Source organism: Sus scrofa, chromosome 16, assembly GCF_000003025.6.
Source record: "Sus scrofa isolate TJ Tabasco breed Duroc chromosome 16, Sscrofa11.1, whole genome shotgun sequence".
NCBI classification, from domain to species: domain Eukaryota; kingdom Metazoa; phylum Chordata; class Mammalia; order Artiodactyla; family Suidae; genus Sus; species Sus scrofa.
This window is the reverse complement of record NC_010458.4, coordinates 77,691,944-77,710,275: the sequence shown is the minus strand read 5'-3', so window position 1 is coordinate 77,710,275 and position 18,332 is coordinate 77,691,944. Positions and strand designations below refer to the sequence as shown.

General features: G+C 59.9%; 1 protein-coding gene across 1 annotated transcript; it reads left to right on the top strand.

Moving 5' to 3' along the window:
- On the top strand, nucleotides 9,187–14,572 carry IRX1 (iroquois homeobox 1). Its single transcript, XM_021076840.1, is given in 5 exon segments — nucleotides 9,187–9,514; nucleotides 12,391–13,350; nucleotides 13,353–13,425; nucleotides 13,766–13,838; nucleotides 14,147–14,572. Coding segments are annotated over 5 exon segments (1,440 nt in total). The 5' UTR covers nucleotides 9,187–9,238; the 3' UTR covers nucleotides 14,205–14,572.

The window sequence follows — 18,332 nt, the reverse complement described above, 5'->3', positions numbered from 1 at the left end:
CCACTCCAAAGGCAATCGTTTGCATCTAGTAACCCCAGACTCCCGGTCCAGCCCCCTCCTCCCCTCATAACCAACACTGAAGAAGGTTCTCGCAGGGAACATACCACCCTACTGAGCACCACATTTTTGGATTCTTTTTTTTTTTGGTCTTTTTGCCATTTCTTGGGCCGCTCCTGTGGCATATGGAGGTTCCCAGGCTAGGGGTCAAATCGGAGCTATAGCCACCGGCCTACACCACAGCCACAGCAACACAGGATCCAGCCGCATCTGTGACCTACGCCACAGCTCACGGCAACACCGGATCCTTCACCCACTGAGCAAGGCCAGGGATCGAACCTGCAACCTCGTGGTTCCTAGTCGGATTTGTTAACCACTGAGCCACGAGGGGAACTCCGTGAGCACCACGTTTTTGTTTTTCTTCTGGTTTTAGTGAAGACACCATTGTTTCTATAAAATTGAAGAGGGAAAACTCCAGAGCTTTTTCTAAGGCCTTCTAGCCCTCAAACTAGAGGGCGTATTGCAGGATCAGAAATGAACCCAGTTGCAGCTAATGACTCGTGACTCTGGTTGGAGTGGGAGGGGTAGGCGGCCATGGACGATGTTCTGGGCTGAATCTGTCCCCGAAACACGCACGTGGAAAACCTAACCCTCACCTCGGAATGTAGCTGTATTTGGAGGTGGGACCTTACAGATGTGACTGTGTGAAAGGCAGCTCACTGGGGGCTTGGGTCCCACTCACACTGACTGGTGTCCTTCTAAGACAGAAGTCTGGACGTGCAGGGACCCCGGGGGACCCAGGCACAGAGAAAAGGCCTTGTGAGGATAGAAGAGGAAGCTGCCTGCGAGCCAGGGAGGGAGAAACCAAACCTGCTAACACCTCGATCGTGGGCTTCCAGCCTCCAGAGCCTCGAGGAAGTAAATTTCCCTTGTGGAAACCACCCCGTCGGCAGGCAGTCTTTGGTCACAGCCGCCGGAGCAACCCAAGACAGGTGGCAGGATTCTGGAGACCTCGTCTCAGCTTGGCTCTGCCCTCAGCTGCACCCGAGACGCAGCAGTCCTTGGCCGAGAGGGTGTTGGTCCTTCTTTCCTTCACAGAGCATGGGCAGGACCCGCCCATCCAGAGGGTGGGTCTCTTCTAGGGGCTTGGGGTCAAGCCCTGAGGGTGGTCTATTCAAATGCAATACTCCCCCTGCCAGTGGTTCAGTGCACCCGCCCCTGTGCTTAACAACCTTCCTGGGTCGATTTAGGAGCTACGACTAGCCTGCCATCCGTTGGCTTATCCCAAGAGAGTGGATCCCAGGCCACGTGGGTTTCCACTGGAGGCAGGAGGGAGCCCAGAGGCTGAAGCAGGTCTCATAGACATCTTGGCTGCCTTGGTCAGCAGAGAGCATTAGGATGGGCAAAGCCAAAGATACCTGGACGCGTGCAGAGGTTAGAGAAGGGAAGCTGCCAGACTGGGGCTCTGCCCAGAGGAGCTTCCTCCCAGGTCATGGGCGGGTCACATACTTTGGGTCAATGGATCCTCTGGAGGTGTGTCAGGGAGTCCAAAGGCTGCCTCCTCCGCTTCCTCTTCTCTCTGCCAGTCGTTCCCACCTTCCGTTCACACACACACACACACACTCAACAGCCCGAACGGTGGCGTAAACTCGGCTGTCTTGCGTGGAGCAAGGAGGGTGGAGCGGGCAGGGCTGCAGCCAACACCCTGCACTCTGGAGCCTCTCTAGAGACAGCCGGGGTGCCCTTCAAGTGTGAGATGACATCTGCAAAAGCAGATGAGGGACCCTTGGTCTAGCGGTAGTATAGTCTCCCCCTACCCCCAATTTTGTTCTTCTATGAGAATGGTCCTGGAAAATGCAGATGGTGCTTGAGCATCCTCAGAACTCCGGAGAGACCTTGTCCTGGACTCCCAAAGTGTCCTCTGGGGGGCGTTTTTGTTGAAGGAATGCCCCTTAAAAGGACAGATTTTAGCCTAGCAACCTGGGACTTCCAGTCCACCCATTTTACAGGGAGGGTGGAACCTCCTGCCTGGGATGCTGTGTGGGGCTGTATTTCTCCATTGGTATTTTAAAAGGTATTTCTGGCAGGTAGGTTTTCTCTTTAATGATATAAGTGATTGGGGGCTGAGAGGGGGTCATGGGAATAGAATGCCATTTGGTCTGAATGTCAAACATTTGGGGAAGAACCCCACATAAATATGCATTTAGTATCTTCCTTCTTCTGTCCCTCACATATCATTTTCTTTGAGGGTTTTACTAGCAAATCGTCTTTGGATTTGCTCAGATCTGAGAAACATATTATCATTCCCAAGCTGTTATCTCAGGTCCTTTCTGGTTGTTATTGTCAGTTGTTATTTGGAAGGATATGTGAAGTAAATTTAAAAATACGTTGGAAGTTGTAACCATCACGTAACAAGATCACATTTACATTATAGTTTAACCAGTATTGGTGGCTAAAGCCTCCATTTTTAAATGCACAGCTACGAGAAAAATTAGGGGCTCAAAAAAACGGAATTACTAATTCTTATCAAAGTGCTGCAATTTTCTTCTAAGTCCATTTCTACGTAGTTGGACGCTACCTTAAAAATAGTTTATATTTATGTGATGATAGTGCCCAAACCTGCAATTTAAGTAAATTATTTGATTTATGAACCATTAATGAAAATAACAGTGGGGTTCGACCAAGTGGATATGCTATGTTCTTCTTTCCAATTCTGTCTTCAATGAGGGAGAAAGGTTTTCTCTGCCCCCCCCCCCCGCCCCAAACCCATACACCTACATTTCTCTGCTGAAATGCCAGGAGGCAGGATAGAAAATTCTGTTGATCACACAAGGCAGAGGAGGAAATGAAGCAGTTTGCTTCTGCAGCGACTTGACCGCAGAAAACACAGCCATCCTGTTAGATTTTCAACAGGTCACACTGCTCCCCAGTGACTCCAGGTATGAACTTTGCAGGAGCTGCAGGACTGTTAGAGGAAGCAGCAGACAAGCCCCTGGGACCTCAGTGCCCCACCACAAAGGATGGCAGGGCTGGGATTAGATGCTCTTGTTTTTGCAAAACAAGAAGAAATGGAATTCTTCCATACCAGGTTGTAGCTGCCCTTCCTCCAAAGTCTGATTACCCCCAAGAGCCTGCCTGCCACTAGCTTGGGGCTGAGGCAGAGACCCTAAGGGGCCTGGCTGGAGTTTTCCTGAAGGAGGCACCAATTCATATTGCAAATACTGATCCTCCAGCGAGACTGCTAACAGGCAGCTGTCATCTGCCACCAGGAACAAAGAAAATACCACTGAAAGAAAAAATGAAGTGTAAAAATAGACGCATATGACCAGAGGCGGGAGGATGTTAATGTCAAGGGGACAAATGCAGGTCACAGAAGGAACCTCTGCCTGCCTGATAGGAGCTGCCGCCACCCACACACCTTGCCGAGACCCCCAGGGTTGGCTTTTAGGGGAGACAGTAACAGCCACACCCTCAAAGAGTTAAAATATCAGCCTCAATACATGACCGCTTTTCAACTGTAATGTCCTTATAACACAAGTTCTTATCAGGGGTCTGCACCGCACTTGGCAAACAAGACATTCTAGCTTTTAAACAAATAATTCATTAGGTAATTAAATTCAAGTGAGATTACTCTAATTAAATACACACTGCAGTTGAATCATAATTTCTATGTGGTCTAGTTAAAGATGAACAATCTCTTATTCTAAGGGAAAAAAAAAAAGGCTTTAAAATAACTCCCTGGTGGCTAGAAGAATAGATTTACATGCCCTGCACAGAGGTCATTTCAAAAAGAGAAACCAACGCGACACGACCTGGGGGTAAGGATGGGATTCTGCCATCCTGGGGGTTCCGCCAGTTGAGGCTGTTTGCTCCGGGTTCTGCTCAAAGACTGCAGAACCCCTCGGAGTGTCACCATGACCTTTCTCCGGCGCTAGGTTTCAGGCACGCGCGCAGGGCCGGGCGTCCCGGGTGCGAGCCTGACGCAGTGTCCCGGTGTCCTCAGGGCACCCACCAACCCCAGGGCGCGAGGGAGGCCAGCGCCGGCCCGAGGACCCCAGGACTGGGGCGAAATGAAAAGTCACTTCGTCCCCCACGCTGTGCTCGGCCTGGCTCCCCTCGAATGGCAGTAGGAGCCGCAGCCACGGAGGCGCTCAGGGGGCTCCGAAGTCCCCCGATGGCTTTGATCTGCTCCTCTCCGCTGCCGAGAGCTGACAGTCGGCTGCGCGGCCGCCCGGCTTTCATTTGTCAGACACGCGCTTCGCCGTGTCCCCGAGCAGGCAGCTACACCTGTACTGCGAGAATTTACACGGCGTGCTCCGGGATGGCATGATTTGGGACGGGTGAAATACAAACACAAACTAATTAAAAACTGCATAATGGCGCCCTACAGGAACACGGGAGAAAAACAAATAAATACAAGTGCAGCTGGCGCGGCGATCACACCTCTGCCCCCGAGCAACCGTCTGGTGACATGAAATTATAAACCCCGAGAAGCCTCACACCGTTGCCGTGGATCGCATTGGAGGCATAATGGAAATGATCTGGTTAATTAAGGGGAGGTTTATAAAATATTTACGTGTGTGCACACGCATATAATTCACTTCCTCCGACACTCGGGGGACGGCGACCTCGCGGCACTGCGGACCAGGCCACTGGGGTCCATTTCTGTACCCAGGGAAACTCAGGCGGGCCCGCGAGGCTGCTGGCGCCCGGGCCGCGCTCGGGGGAGCCAAGCCCCCGCTCCGCCCAGACGCTTCTTCGAGCATCTGACCCTCCCGCGGCCCTGGCTTCTGGGCGCGCTTCTCCCGGCTTTTCCTGGAGTCTCTCGGAGCCTCCTCTGCGGCCCCACTGGGCTCATCCTGCGGAGGCTCGCGCGTCTCACCGCCGGCTCTCCTGAGTGGCGCTTGGGACGTTGGCAGGGTGCTGCTCTTAGCAGAGGCGTCCCCCGGTCCTCCGGTCCTCTGCGTGGGTCCGGATTGGAGCCGCAGGAGCGCGCAGGCCGGGCGCCCTGAGATCCAGCCCAGAGGGCCTTGGGATCCCCGCAGGCCACCGGATCGGCCTCCTGGACAGGCGCTCCCAGGTGCCCCGGGTTACAGTTGGGCACTCCCGGGAGAATCTCCGCTGCCGGAGACTGTGTGACACGCTCCTCTCTGTCGCCAAGCAGGGCAGCTTTCTACATCCTGCTAGAGAAAGGTGCTAAGCCTTCATGTATGTAACAAATCAGGGTGCGCATTTGGGGGTGGGGGCAGAAAACTGGCAGGGATCAGGGGCGTGGGCCAAGGGGGCAGGCTGCCCCGATGGCCAGGGAGCCAGGGCCCAGCCTGCAGCCAGGGTATCTGCAGAGCAAATAATGGCCATTTTGAAAGGCAGGCAATGAGGCCAAGGCGCTGCTCACTGCGTCCCGAGACCAGTCTTCGTGGCCAGATCCTCTGTGCCAAAGGCAGGTCCAGGATGGCTCCCCCCTCCCCGGGGCGGGGGGGTGTGCTGGCTCCCCGGGAGCTTCCTCCTCTGTTGAAGACCTGGGTCAGCAAGGCTTCAAAATCAGTGGAGAATTACTTCAGAATAAATAAAACTGCAAATGAGGAAGCTGTTTGGCAGGTACTTATGTCAACGTGATGCTGGGTGTGGAGTGGGGAAGGCAGATGGACAAGCCTTTATCGAGGGGCTGGGGAAAGAGAAAGACGTGATATTTTTCAGGTTGGTGATAATGCTTCCTTCCTACTAGAAAACCAGTACCCCCTCCCCCTAGTAATGAAAGAAGGAGAGAGTCCTCTCTCCAACAACTTGGTTCAAATGCATTTTGTTCACCCATTACACTCCCCCTCCCCCTGCCCACCAGAGTCCCCTCCCTGGGGAACCGCACCAGCACACAGGTGCCCAGCCACACAGGGCTGTGGCCAGAGGCCCAGGTCCTAGCTGGGGTGCACCGAGAGTCTGGGATTTCCAGCCAGAGGGTCCCAGCAACCACCATGGCAGAAGCTCTGCTTCGTGTACCTGCAAGCCAGACCCCTGGGTGGGGTCCTTACTGAGCCCAGGGGGCCCCAGCCCGGACACCGGCCAGGCGGAGGTCCCGTTAGGCCACACAGAGACCCCTAGGTCTGGCTTCGCCCCTCTTGGAGGTCCTGCCTCTGGCCCAGTCTGGGGAAATGCTCTGGCCAGTGAGGCCAGGGATGGGCCTGCCTGAGCCACCTCTTCCGCTGGGGCCCTGGGTTTTCCTGGGGGGGGGGGGGGCTGAAGCCACATGGTCTATCCCCTCCTGTGCCCTGGGCAGGATCGGGCTCCTGTGGTCTCCAAGGCCCCTCAGCCTCTTGGGCCACCAGAGTGGTGCCTGGACATCAGAAGGGTTGAGCTGGTGAGCTGAGCCAGACCTCTGGGGAAAGTTCTGGGTCCTTAAGTGGTTATACAAGCCAGTCCTGCGGTTGGGGCACAGGCCCCTTTCTTGCCTCAGGCACCCTGGAGCTTCCTGGTCCCTACTTCACCAATTGCGGGGCTGGGGGAAGACCCCGAGCCGGAAGTTCTGGACCCTGCTCTGCCCTCCCCATCTCCAGTAGGATGATTTGGAAGCAGATTTCTTCTTTTCTCTTTTGTTTCTTTCTTTTTTCTTTTCTGTTTGTCTGCCTTGCTTCCTAGTTTTCCCTGTGCAAGTTTCTGGGGAAAAGGCCAAGAGAGAGTAAGGAAGAGCCTGGCTGCCAGGCTCCAGCCAGATCCCGCCCTCCACCCCAGGCGCCTTCCCAGGGCTCCCAGGGGACAAGCCCACAGGCCTTTCCAGAGCCAGTCTCCCCATCGCCTCCTGGGGGATCCTCAGGCACCACTTCCGGTGGGCGCTTCCCACTCACCCGGCAGGTGTCCTCGGGGACCTACAGTCATTTCCTGACCAGAAGGGAGATGATACAGACAAGGCCTGGAGGCTGGCATTGCTGGGCTGGTTGAGGGTCAGACAAAGCCTGCCACCTCATCTTGTCTCACTCCTTCTCCCTCCCAGGCTGTGATGGCGACAGCCTGATGGGCGTCAGCCTGGGCTGGTGCATGTGGGGAGTGGGAAAGGGATGTTTAGCTGTGTGGCTGAATCTTCACACAGTTTCTCTGGGTTTGCATTCCACCTGGCTCTCCAGGTCGCACAAGAGGGCTTATCTCACCTGTATTTACAGGTCACCCTGAAAGGTGACACTGGAGTTTGCTAAGCTGGACAGTGGTGGGATAGGCCCATTGGCTTGCTTTGGGTGTGGGGGAGAGGGCGGTGGGTGGCAGGAGCAGGAGGAAGCTGTGGTTAGGGGACCCCCCCCCCAGGCAGGCATGCCTCCCTCTGCTCCCCCCTCCCCCCAGCTATCAAAGTAGGAAAGGGGCCCAGGCGGTAGCAGCAGGAAGTTTCTGGAGTGAGCGGTGGTTAGTGGGGTAGCAGGTGGAGAAGAAGGGAGACAGCATGAACGTGAAGAAAACCCGACTCTGAGCACAGAAAATAAAGCCTGATTACACAGCTGGTAATTAGTAATTACTATTATGGGCCTTATTGCTGCTAATTACAGGCGGTGGCTCTGTGGATGTCCTCAGGCCCCCCAATGGGGAAACAGGATCCTTCCTGAGGCTGCAGGAGTCCCTGGGCCAGAAGGTGGGGCACCTGGAGAGGGAACCAGAGAATGGTGTTCGGGTAGGTGCCCAGGGAGCAGGTGGCCCAGGTCACCGGCAGCGCAGCACGTGGGGACCTGCTTCGGTTCTGTTGTCCCAAATGGGCCCAAACCAAGGCCGACACCCACGTCCGTGGATGACATTTTTGTAGGTTTCTGCGAGCCCGGAGCACAGCACCAGGGAGTACCTGCTTGCCTCTGGTTGCCGCTTAGGAGCTGGGGCGCGCAAAGTGACCTCAGGGAGCCGAGGCAGGTACCGCGGGCGCGTTCCTCGCCGGTCTCCAGGACCAAGCCAGCGAGCGCAGCTCAGAAGCAACCCGGCCGAGCGGTCCAGGGCTTGGGGAGGCGAGGAGGACCGTGCCCTCGGCGTCTGCGCCCCAGCCCCGCCAGACCTCGGGCGACCGGAGCCTCCCAGAGCCCGCGCATCGCGGCCGGGCCGTTGGCTCTTCCCGCACAGGATAGGAGCGGAGAGGGAGCGAGAAGAGGGATGCCCTGTCCCCGGCCTGGTCGCGGCGCGGCTGGGAACTGGCGCACTCCACCCAAGTTTACTTCCTGTGTTTGCACACCTAGTGGACAAGCGAGGGGTGTCCCGGACACGCAGCCTTCTCCCATCTCCGGGTGGGGGCGGGTTATTTCCCTCCCGCCGCAACGATGCTTTCTCCGCAAAGAAAAGATCCCCTCACGCCCAAGAACCGGCCATCAGCTTTCCCCGGGCAAGGGGCTTCCCAGCTGGGCTTGCCCTTTCTTAAAGTTTTCAGCTGGAAAAGCTCGCAGTGCTCCTTCTCCAAGTGCAGCGAGGACCGTCACTGCCGGGTGGCCTGTGAGGTCCTAGCGGGGGTCCCAGGGACGCCATGCCCGCGTCAGGTGTCCCGCCACGCCGGCTTCGTGGCACTTCTGCCAGAGACGTCCCCGGAAGGCCAAGGCAGCACCGATCTCAGAGGAGAGGCCGCTCGCTCCCCGCCGGCTGTCACCGCGCTCGGGCCAGCCCCTTCCCCGCCGTCCCCAGCGCAGAAGAGCCGGCGCCGAGGTGTTTTTGTGAGAGCGCAGGCACACCTCCGCTGCGAAACAGCAAACCCCGGTGTCCGACAGCTATAAGCCGGCGTCGACGGGCTGTCAGACAGCCGTGGGGACCGATCGGGACGGAGCCCGCGGCCGCCGGGCCCGCACTCTAAGCCCGGCCGCTCGAGCGGCCACCGCGGGCGGAGATGGCCCGGCCGGCGCGGGGCACCACGTGCTCGCCGGGAGGGGCGGGAGCGGCCGGCGAGGGCGGGCGGGAGGCGAGGAGGGGGCGGAGGGGAGCCGGGGGCGGGGCCAGCGCTCAAGGGGATGCCAATCAAAGCATCAACTTCAAATTGTGTCTGAAAGCCCCGCCGCCGAGCGGAGGGCGGCCGCCGCAGTCGGCGCGCGATCGCGGATCCGGGCGCAGCCGGGAGCCGGGCGCCAGCGAGCACCGGGCCGAGAAGCAGCCACCGGCCCCCGCCTCCGGGCCGGCCCGAGCGCGCCCGGCCGGCCGGCCGGCCGCCCCCTCCCCCCCGCCGCGCCCCCCCCCCCCCCGCCTCGGCCTCCCCCCACCCCCGCCCCTTTAAGAGTCGCCCGCCGCCGCCGCCGAGTCCGCGGACATGTCCTTCCCGCAGCTGGGCTACCCGCAGTACCTGAGCGCCGCGGGGCCCGGCGCCTACGGCGGCGAGCGCCCGGGGGTGCTGGCCGCGGCGGCCGCCGCCGCTGCCGCCGCCTCGTCGGGCCGGCCCGGGGCGGCGGAGCTGGGCGCGGGCGCGGGCGCGGCCGCCGTCACCTCGGTGCTGGGCATGTACGCGGCGGCCGGACCGTACGCGGGCGCGCCCAACTACAGCGCCTTCCTGCCCTACGCCGCCGACCTCAGCCTCTTCTCGCAGATGGTGAGTGCGCCCGGCCTGCTCGGCGGCGCCCGGGGCCGCGGTAGCCGGGGCGGCGCGGCGCGCGGAGGGGCCGGCGGGCGGGCGGGCGGGCGGAGCTGGCCCGGGCGGGGAGCCGCAGCGGCCCTGCCGGCGGGTCCGAGGCGGCGGGGGCCGCAGGAGCGGGGCGAGGCCGGCCGGGAACGGCCCCGCGATCGGCCGGGGCCGCGGGGAGGTGAGAGGCCTGGGCCACGCAGCGGGGGCGGCGCGCGGGGGGGGGGTCCTCCGAGAGAGGCCGGAGGCCACGGGAGCAGGCCCGGGGTGTGCGGCCCGCGCTGGGGGCCGGGGCCAAAGTCGCCCCTGGCTGGCAGCTCGGTGGCGGCGGCGGGGTCCGCGGCCCGGGTTCCAGCGCGGCGGCTCGGCCCGGTTTACCCGGACGCCCCTTCCCGGGCCGCGGGCCCACGCAGGAGCGCGCGACCTTTGGGGCTCTGGGACTGGGCCGGGGAGACTCGATTTTCTCCCTCTTTGGCAGAGGCTCTTGCAGTTGTATCCGAGTTTGCCAGAGGGAACCCTGTAGAGCCTCGCAGAGTCGGTCAAAATAAGCCGAACAATGGAGACGGGATGGGGCCGAGGGCTCTTAATGGCCTGAGTGCAAATGTGAAATTAAGCAAACAAACAAAAAAATAAGTGGAAATCATTTTTGGCGTCTGAAAGGATGTTGCCTTTGAGTTTGCTAAGTTGCCAAAGTTTTCATTTGCACCGAGAGAAAAGTACTTTTCTTCCTGCGTTACATAATGGAGGATTAGAGAGAACAGCGCCCTGGGCTTTAAAGAAATGCCGTCCTCTTAGCCTCCTGTCCCGGTGGGTGTCAGATGGGAGTGGGGTTTGCAGATTTAATGCTCCGCGGGGCCGCTGGCCAGTCTGTCGTTCCAGAGGATCCATTTTCCTAGGTCTGACTGCGAAGTCCGGCTTCAACTTTGGGCTGCTGGGAACCGCGCGCCGGTCGAGGAGGTCGGGCAGGCAGCCCCCTCCTGCCCTGCTGCCAGCGGGATCATGCAAATTTCAGGCACCCCCCGAGTCTCCCACTCCCCGAGGAAGAGACAGGAAATAAGTCCCCGACTCCTGTGTGCGAGCGAAGCGGACACTGCGTTTTCCTGTAACTTTTCTTATAGTTTTGAAAGGAGAGCCTGTTTCTCTGAAAGCGGCCCCAGCTGCCTTTCAGACCGGTTGCTATCGAAAGAGATCAGCTCCCATTTTGTTCTGGCGGCGGGATGCAGGGGAAGCCATGAGAGATTTACAAGGTATCCTTTCAAAAAGAATTCCCAGCAGAGAGGAGGCCGAAAAGTGTCCTGCTTACAGTCACAACCGAAATGGTTAGAAAATCCGCAAGGTCTGTTTTGCAAAAATCAGGCAAAAACGAAATCTGGCCAGAAACTCGTTGTCTCCGTGGCCTCGACCACCCAGCTAACGAGCCAAAGAAATCTTGTGCTTTTTGCAACTTTCTCAGAGTCCTGGGTCCCTCTCTGCTAACACAACAACTCGACAAATTTTATATGGAGGATTAGACTTTTTTCCAGAAATTCTGAATACAGATGTGTGCCATTTGGGAAACTCTCCTGTGTTTGGGGGGGTAGGGAGGGAGCTGTAGGGTGAGCTTCTGCTCCTGGTCTAACGTGGCTGGCTGGGAGGGGAGGTGCTCCTTGTATTTACCAAGAAGAAAGTACAGAGAAATCCACCCCCACCCCAAAGACAGTGAGCGTGTGTATTTCAGGGCCTCCTACCCCTTCTTGGAAAGGAAGCCCAAACCCAACCCCACCTTCTAGGCCCAGCTTTCCAAGCCCTCGCGGTTGGGGATTTGGAAGTCAAAAGATAAAATTGTGAGTGAATGTCTGTCTGGGCAATTTATGGTAATAATGAGGCCTAATGAGGTTGTTAGAAAGATAAAATGTTATTTACCAAAAAACCTGATGGGATAATTTGACTTGCTGTGTTTTACTACCGATGATAAAAAGAATATTGATTGCAAATAAATCACGGCCTCTAAATGCCTGCAAACAGTTTGTGCCTGCTCGCTCCTGATCAAAGTCAAACTTGAGAGATAAAGTCAGCGAGGGGAGGCCTAGGAAATGGTTCTGCTCCCTGCAGCCAGCGCGCCGGGGCCCCGTGTTAATGTTTTACCGGATAAACCTCCTTTTGTATTAAAAAAACAAATGGTGTTTTCGTTATTGTTGTTGCTGATGGCCGGGATTAAAATTTTAAATTACTTGTCACCCACTGTAGCCCTTTAAGTGCGGGCGAACCATTATATGCAGATTAATTTGGGAGCCCAAAGGAGTGTGCTTTCATTTTAAATTGCTGGCGGATTTGGACTCGGAGAAAACCCGGGATGGTTTATTTTGTTTGACCCCCTCAGGGTCGAAGGGAGGGGGCCTGGGCTCTCGGTTCCCTAGGTTTGGAGAAACTGTTTTATCAGCCTCGTTAAAAGGTCTTCCCCTCTGGAGAGTGTGAGATACACTGGGAACTTCGGGCTTCTGGAGTTGTTTTGGAAGGTGGGGGTGGCGGCGCTGAGGTCGGCCTAGGGAGGTTCCAAGGGGGGCCTCGGGTCCCGCCGAGGTGTTGTAGAGAAGGACGGATTCTGGAACTTTCCTGAGTGACAAAGGGCTCTCTGCGATCGGTGGAAGCGCAGTCCGGAGGTGGCTTGTGGTCGGACCCCCTCTTCCTCCCAGGGACGTGCGGCAGGGCCAGCCTTGCAGCCCCGGAGCAGGCGGGAGTGACTGCCCAGACTTTCCCAGTTGTGGGACTCACCTCTCTCTCTCTTTCTCCCTCTTTCTCTCTCTTTCTGCCCCCCCCTCCCCCCACGGTCTCTCTCTTTCCAACCTCGCTGGGCCTTGTGGCGGCAGGGTTCACAGTATGAACTGAAGGACAACCCCGGAGTGCACCCAGCCACCTTCGCAGCCCACACGGCGCCGGCCTATTACCCCTATGGCCAGTTCCAGTACGGGGATCCCGGGCGGCCCAAGAACGCCACGCGGGAGAGCACGAGCACGCTCAAGGCCTGGCTCAACGAGCACCGCAAGAACCCCTACCCCACCAAGGGCGAGAAGATCATGCTGGCCATCATCACCAAGATGACCCTCACGCAGGTGTCCACCTGGTTCGCCAACGCGCGCCGGCGCCTCAAGAAGGAGAACAAAGTGACGTGGGGCGCGCGCAGCAAGGACCAGGAGGACGGCGCTCTCTTCGGAAGCGACACCGAGGGGGACCCCGAGAAGGCCGAGGACGACGAGGAGATCGACCTGGAGAGCATAGACATCGACAAGATCGACGAGCACGACGGCGACCAGAGCAACGAGGACGAGGAGGACAAGGCCGAGGCGCCCCGCGCGCCCCCCGCGCCCGCTGCCCTCGGCCGGGACCAGGGCTCGCCGCTGGCCGCCGCCGACGCGCTCAAGCCCCAAGACTCGCCCCTGGGCCTGGCCAAAGAGGTCCCGGAGCCCGGCAGCACGCGCCTGCTGAGTCCCGGCGGCGCCGCCGCGGCGGGCGGCCTGCAGGGCGCGCAGCACAGCAAGCCCAAGATCTGGTCTCTGGCCGAGACGGCCACCAGCCCCGACGGCGCGCCCAAGGCCTCTCCGCCGCCGCCCGCCGGCCACCCCGGCGCCCACGGGCCCCCCACGGGCGCGCCGCTGCAACACCCCGCCTTCCTGCCCAGCCACGGACTGTACACCTGCCACATCGGCAAGTTCTCCAACTGGACCAACGGCGCGTTCCTTGCGCAGGGCTCGCTGCTCAACGTGCGCTCCTTCCTGGGCGTCGGTGCGCCCCACGGCCCGCACCTGTCCGCCCCGCCGCCGCCGCAGCAGCAGCGCCGGTCACCGTGGCCGCGGGAGTGCTCCACGGCGACAAGGCCTCGGCCCGCAGCAGCCCCTCCCTCCCAGGTACCGCGCCTCGGGAGCCTGCCCGGACCCGGGCCGGGAACCTGGATCGCCGGCAAGGCTGGGGGTGGAGAGGCGCCCTAGCCGGGAGGGTGAGAGCCAGTGGCCGCCACGCTCCGGGCTGAGCAGTTATCCCCGCCGCCGGAGCTCTCGGGGCGAGAGGCCAAGGCCCTCTGTCGTCGGCCCCGCCCGGGGGTGGGGGGGAGGGGAGGTTTCCCTCGGAGACCCTTCCCAGGGGCGGGAGTGGGGGCAGGGGGTGGGGAGGAGGCCGGAGCGCTTCTGCGGACCCCCGTTCCCCGCACTGTCTAGCGTCCTAACGCTCTGCCTCTTCGCCTCCTCGCAGAGAGAGACCTCATCCCCAGGCCAGACTCACCGGCCCAGCAGTTAAAGTCGCCCTTCCAGCCTGTGCGCGACAAGTGAGTGCCATTGGCGTTTACCGCTGGGCGGGGGCGGGGGCGAGGGGGATGTGGGGGGGGTGGAGGCTGAGCCGGGCTGGCGACGGTGGGGTCCGCAGCCCATGGGTGAAGGGGCGCTATCTTCCAGCCCTGCATCCGAGCCAGCAGAGGCCACCCTCTTTCTCCCGAGCCGGGAGCCGAGCCGGGAGCCGTGCGGGGCAAGCGACCTTCCCCGTCCCTGGGCGCTGGGCTGGCAGAACCCGCGACGCCAGGTCCCAGCTTCCGTCCACTGACAGTGCCCTGTTCTTGTCTTGCTGTTTCCCCTGCAGCTCCCTGGCCCCGCAGGAGGGGACGCCGCGGATCCTAGCAGCCCTCCCGTCAGCCTGATTCAGGGTCTTCTTTTACTTTTGCGGGGGAGGGGGGAGAAGTTCGGGAGGGAGGGGGTGAGGGAGGAATTAGGACAAATATTTCAGACCGGTGTAAAGGACAAATCTGGCAACGAAGTCAAGGACTCCCATCCATCGCTTTCTGCAGAAAGGGGCTCTTCCAGCGGCGCTTGTGTCCAGGCAGCCTAGCCGCTGCCCGCCGCTCGAGTGGCTGTCACCGCACTCTGGGTGATTAGCGGTAAATGCCCTCACGTGCTTGTGTCTTTTTTTTTTTTTCTGTATATAGAGTGATTTCAATTGTACATAGCGCGTCAGCGAACTTGTCTAAATCATATATTTTTGTCTAATAAACGAAATGAAATGATGGCCATTGCTCCTGCTGCTGTGTGTGGCTGGGCACCGCTGGAGGGGTCTCGATCTCGGGGTCCAGGGCGTCCCCAAGTCCCGGCAGGGCTCAAGTATCCCTGGCTGGGGACAGAGGCTCCTGGGGAGTTTCCACCCGAAGGCCAGCCGGTGCTGAGTTCTCAGGCTTTTGGTTGTTGTTGGACTTGTTAATGTCACAGGGCAGTTTCTTGTTGGCAGTTCCCGTCTTTCCAGCTCTTACACATTTATCTGGGCACTCCTTTCTCAGGACATAAATGAGTTCGATTTTAGGCAATTTATAGAACGATTTTTTAAAGTGTGCAACGATGGGGAAAAAATGAAAAGAATTTCCAATCGCGTCCCCAAAGGAGAACTTCGTATTTGAAATCAATTTATAACCAGTTGTCTCAACGGCGCATTATGGCGTCGGGGCGTTTCGTGGGTAGAATGAGGACATAATGGAGTATGAAATTTTGCTTTCAGTGTGTTTTTTAGTTATTTGGCTAAATCGAACGTAGAGAAATTGGAAGGTTCTTTTCAACTCTCCAGCTGGAGGGAGCAGCGCGGGAGTTCTCTGGGCTTGTGAGCGACAGGGGCTGCTGTGTGTGTGTGGGGGGGTGACAAAGAGGGGAGCGGGGCTTTGGTCTCCCTGGGGGACGCCCATTTAAACTCCTGGGCCCTGCTGGCCGCACCCAGAGAGCCAGTAACGCCCAGCTGGCCTTCAGGGCTGGGAGGCAGCCCGAGCGATGATGAGAAACAATGCGGAGCGAGCCGGCCTGGGGTGCGCACGGGTGGGAGTCAGCCCCAGTCTGGGGACCCACGGTGGTCCGGATACCGGGTCAGGGGGCGCTGGGAGGGGAACGCCCCGCGGCAGCCTGCACTTCCATTGAATTCTCCAAAACTCAGAATGCAAGCCTTTACCAAACCGCCCAGACGGATGGGGGCTGCGGGTGTAACCCGCCCGGCGGGGAAAAGGCCGAGTCCCCGGTGTCGGACGGGACCTCCCCTCCCCCCACCCCAGTCCCATATTCATCCTGGAGGCCTTTGGGACCCGCTGTCCCCGGGCTGCTAGTGGCGGCGGGGCACGAGGCTGCTGGAGGGCTAAGCGGGGCGCGGCTGAATGGCCCTGGCTCCTCTGCGGCGGGGAAGGGGCCGCTCCAGCCCCCGGGACTCCCGCCCCAGCGCCCGGGTCCTTCTCCAGCGTCCCCTCCCCATCGGTCTGGAGGAAAAAGTCCCCCTCCCCGCCCCCGAGGCGGGAGAGAGCGAGCAGCGGCGGCGGCGCGGGCGAGCGCAGACCGCGGGCACGTGGGGGTGCGCGGGTGCGGAGCGCGGAGCCGCGGGAGGAGCCGGGCCACGGAGCCGGAGCCGAGCCGAGGGCCGGCCGGCGGCCGCAGTGCAGCCGCTTACAGTCCGAACGGACGTGCTCGAGGCGCCCTCTATGGGCCGAAAGCGGAATGGGGCTGTGATGGAGGCTCCGATCTCGCTCTTTGGGGCGGGGCCGGGGCCCCAAATCTGGGGGTCCTTGGCCTTGGGGATGCTGTGGGCTCGAGCCTCGAATTACGGTGGTGGGGCCTTCTCTGTGCTCTGGGGTGCAGCCCACTTGTTTGATATTGGGGGGTGCGATACGAGGCCTGCTGGGCAGACTGCTGGCATCTGTGGGGGGGAGGGAGGACCAGGCTCCACTCCAGGCTTTGCGTTGCCCAGTGCGCGTGAGAATTTAGAGCAGATGTCTTTACCTGTCCTCGATGCTAGGACTTCGGGAGTTCTGGAACAGAACCTGAGACCACCCTGACCTCTGAGGCCAGATGGATCCTGCATCCTTGGCCAGAGTGCACACCGGCAGGTCTTTGACCAGCCGTCCTTTGCAGCAGCTCTGATGAGGAGTGAGCTCTTGGAGCACAGACAGCTGCTCTGGCATCCAGAGCTGCTGGGAAATCCCATTCGAGCTACTGCTGGAAGCAGCAGGTGGGCTATGGAGTCCTCTGCCCTGCCCCCCCCCCCATCAAATAGCATGGTCTGTGCAGGCATTGCTGCTTTCAACCCATATTCTACTCTTTTTTTCTATCCACTACATTTAGGACCCCCAGATGCTGCCGCCCAGGTGGCTGGGCCATCAAGGGCTCACCAGTATGGTCTGAGGACTCGGAACCCTTCGCCTAAAAGGCCTGCAGGGCACTGCCCTCCAGGGACCGAAGCGTCCCTGCAAAGAAATCAGATCTCCAGCCTCAGAATTCTCTCCCTCCAGTGAAGAGCTAGACATGAATTTTTAATCGAGCGCTGAAAAGCATTTTTGTCCTTTGTGTGCTATTTGTTTACACCGTCCCAAGCACCACAGCCACCTAAGAGTGTGCCGCTTGGGCTGTGTGTGAGGGGGGAGGGGTCCTGATGTGCCCAGTGCTTCCGCGCCCCGAATATCCGGGAGTAGACCTAGAAACCCCCTTTTCTTCACAGCCACAGTGGAAGTTCCTCTGGAACTTTGTGTGTGCACGGAGATGCTCAGGCCCTGCCCAGGACAGTTTCAGAGGGTGACTGACGGTGGGTCTGGAAGGAGGAGACTGAACCCGGGGATGGGGAGGGGTGCGGAGTCCCCTGATTAGTGCTGGCACCTTGGCCCCCTCCTCCTCCGGGACCAGTTCCCCGTAGGAAGGACTCCTGCATCTGGGGACGGAGGACTTCCGTCCTTATTGGGTCTTATTTTGGGGGGAAGGGGGAGGAACAGATCTGAGTTGGAGACCCTGCCGCCGCTCAGGCCTGCAGAGATGATGGGGAGACGGTCCCAGGTGCAGCCCTTCTAAGCCAGCATCCTCCCCCCGCCCCAGGACTCCGGGAGTGGGTGCCAGCCCGCCTCGGTGACCCGCTGGCGTCTGAAATAATCTCATCCCTCCCCCACCCTCCCTGCCCTCGTCTGATCAATTATATTCACCGGCGCATTTATCTCCTCTGCAGTATGGAGAGTTCATATTCGTATCTCGGGTTCAGTGGCCTGACACTGATGAATGTAATACTTGCCGTGACGCCGAGGGGCTGCCACCCTTGGGAGAGTTACGCCCTGGAACGTCTCAGTTGTCCTTGCAGATGGGACTTTGCCAGCACAGCGGGGCGGGAACAGAGGTCAGGGTGGGCCCGGGGCCCTGCTGCCCAGGATGGGGCTGGTCCTCTCCCCTGGGGGGCTCAGAGGACCCCGCACCCTTCCCTGAGGCAGGGACCCTTAGTGGCCTCCTGGCCCTTGCATTCCCTTCCTTCACCATGGGGCCAGCAGGCCAGAGGTGGCCAGGAGGTGGGGTCGGGGTGGGGCGCTGGGGCTGCGGGGTGGCTTCTCCGGTTTGTGGAGCCTGGAGCCCAAGAGCCTCTCCAGAAAGTGACGGGGGTGGGGCTCGTATGCGGTGGGAAAGGAGGGCAGGAAGCCAGGCGCCAGGCTCAGGGCGGGTGGCTGGGTGGGGGTGGCCTGGCTAGGCTTGGGGTACACAGGCCCCACCAGCCTCCAGTGGTCTCTGCCCCCCGTGGCGCTGCCCTCCACATGGCAGGACCCAGCCCTGTGACATGGGTCAGCCAGGCTTAGGCCTCCCAGGGACCCTAGACGGGAGCTTGGGGTACGACACTGAGCAGGCACAGACTGGGGCTCGTGGCTCCAGATGGGAAGGGTACTTGGGAAGGTGTGGCCCCAGGGTGGGGCTGGGGGCAATCCAGGGTTGGGTGGCCAGGAAGCAGGGCTTGGAGGTACAGGGGGGGGTGCCCTCTGGGGGTGGTGACAGCACCCAGCCCCGTC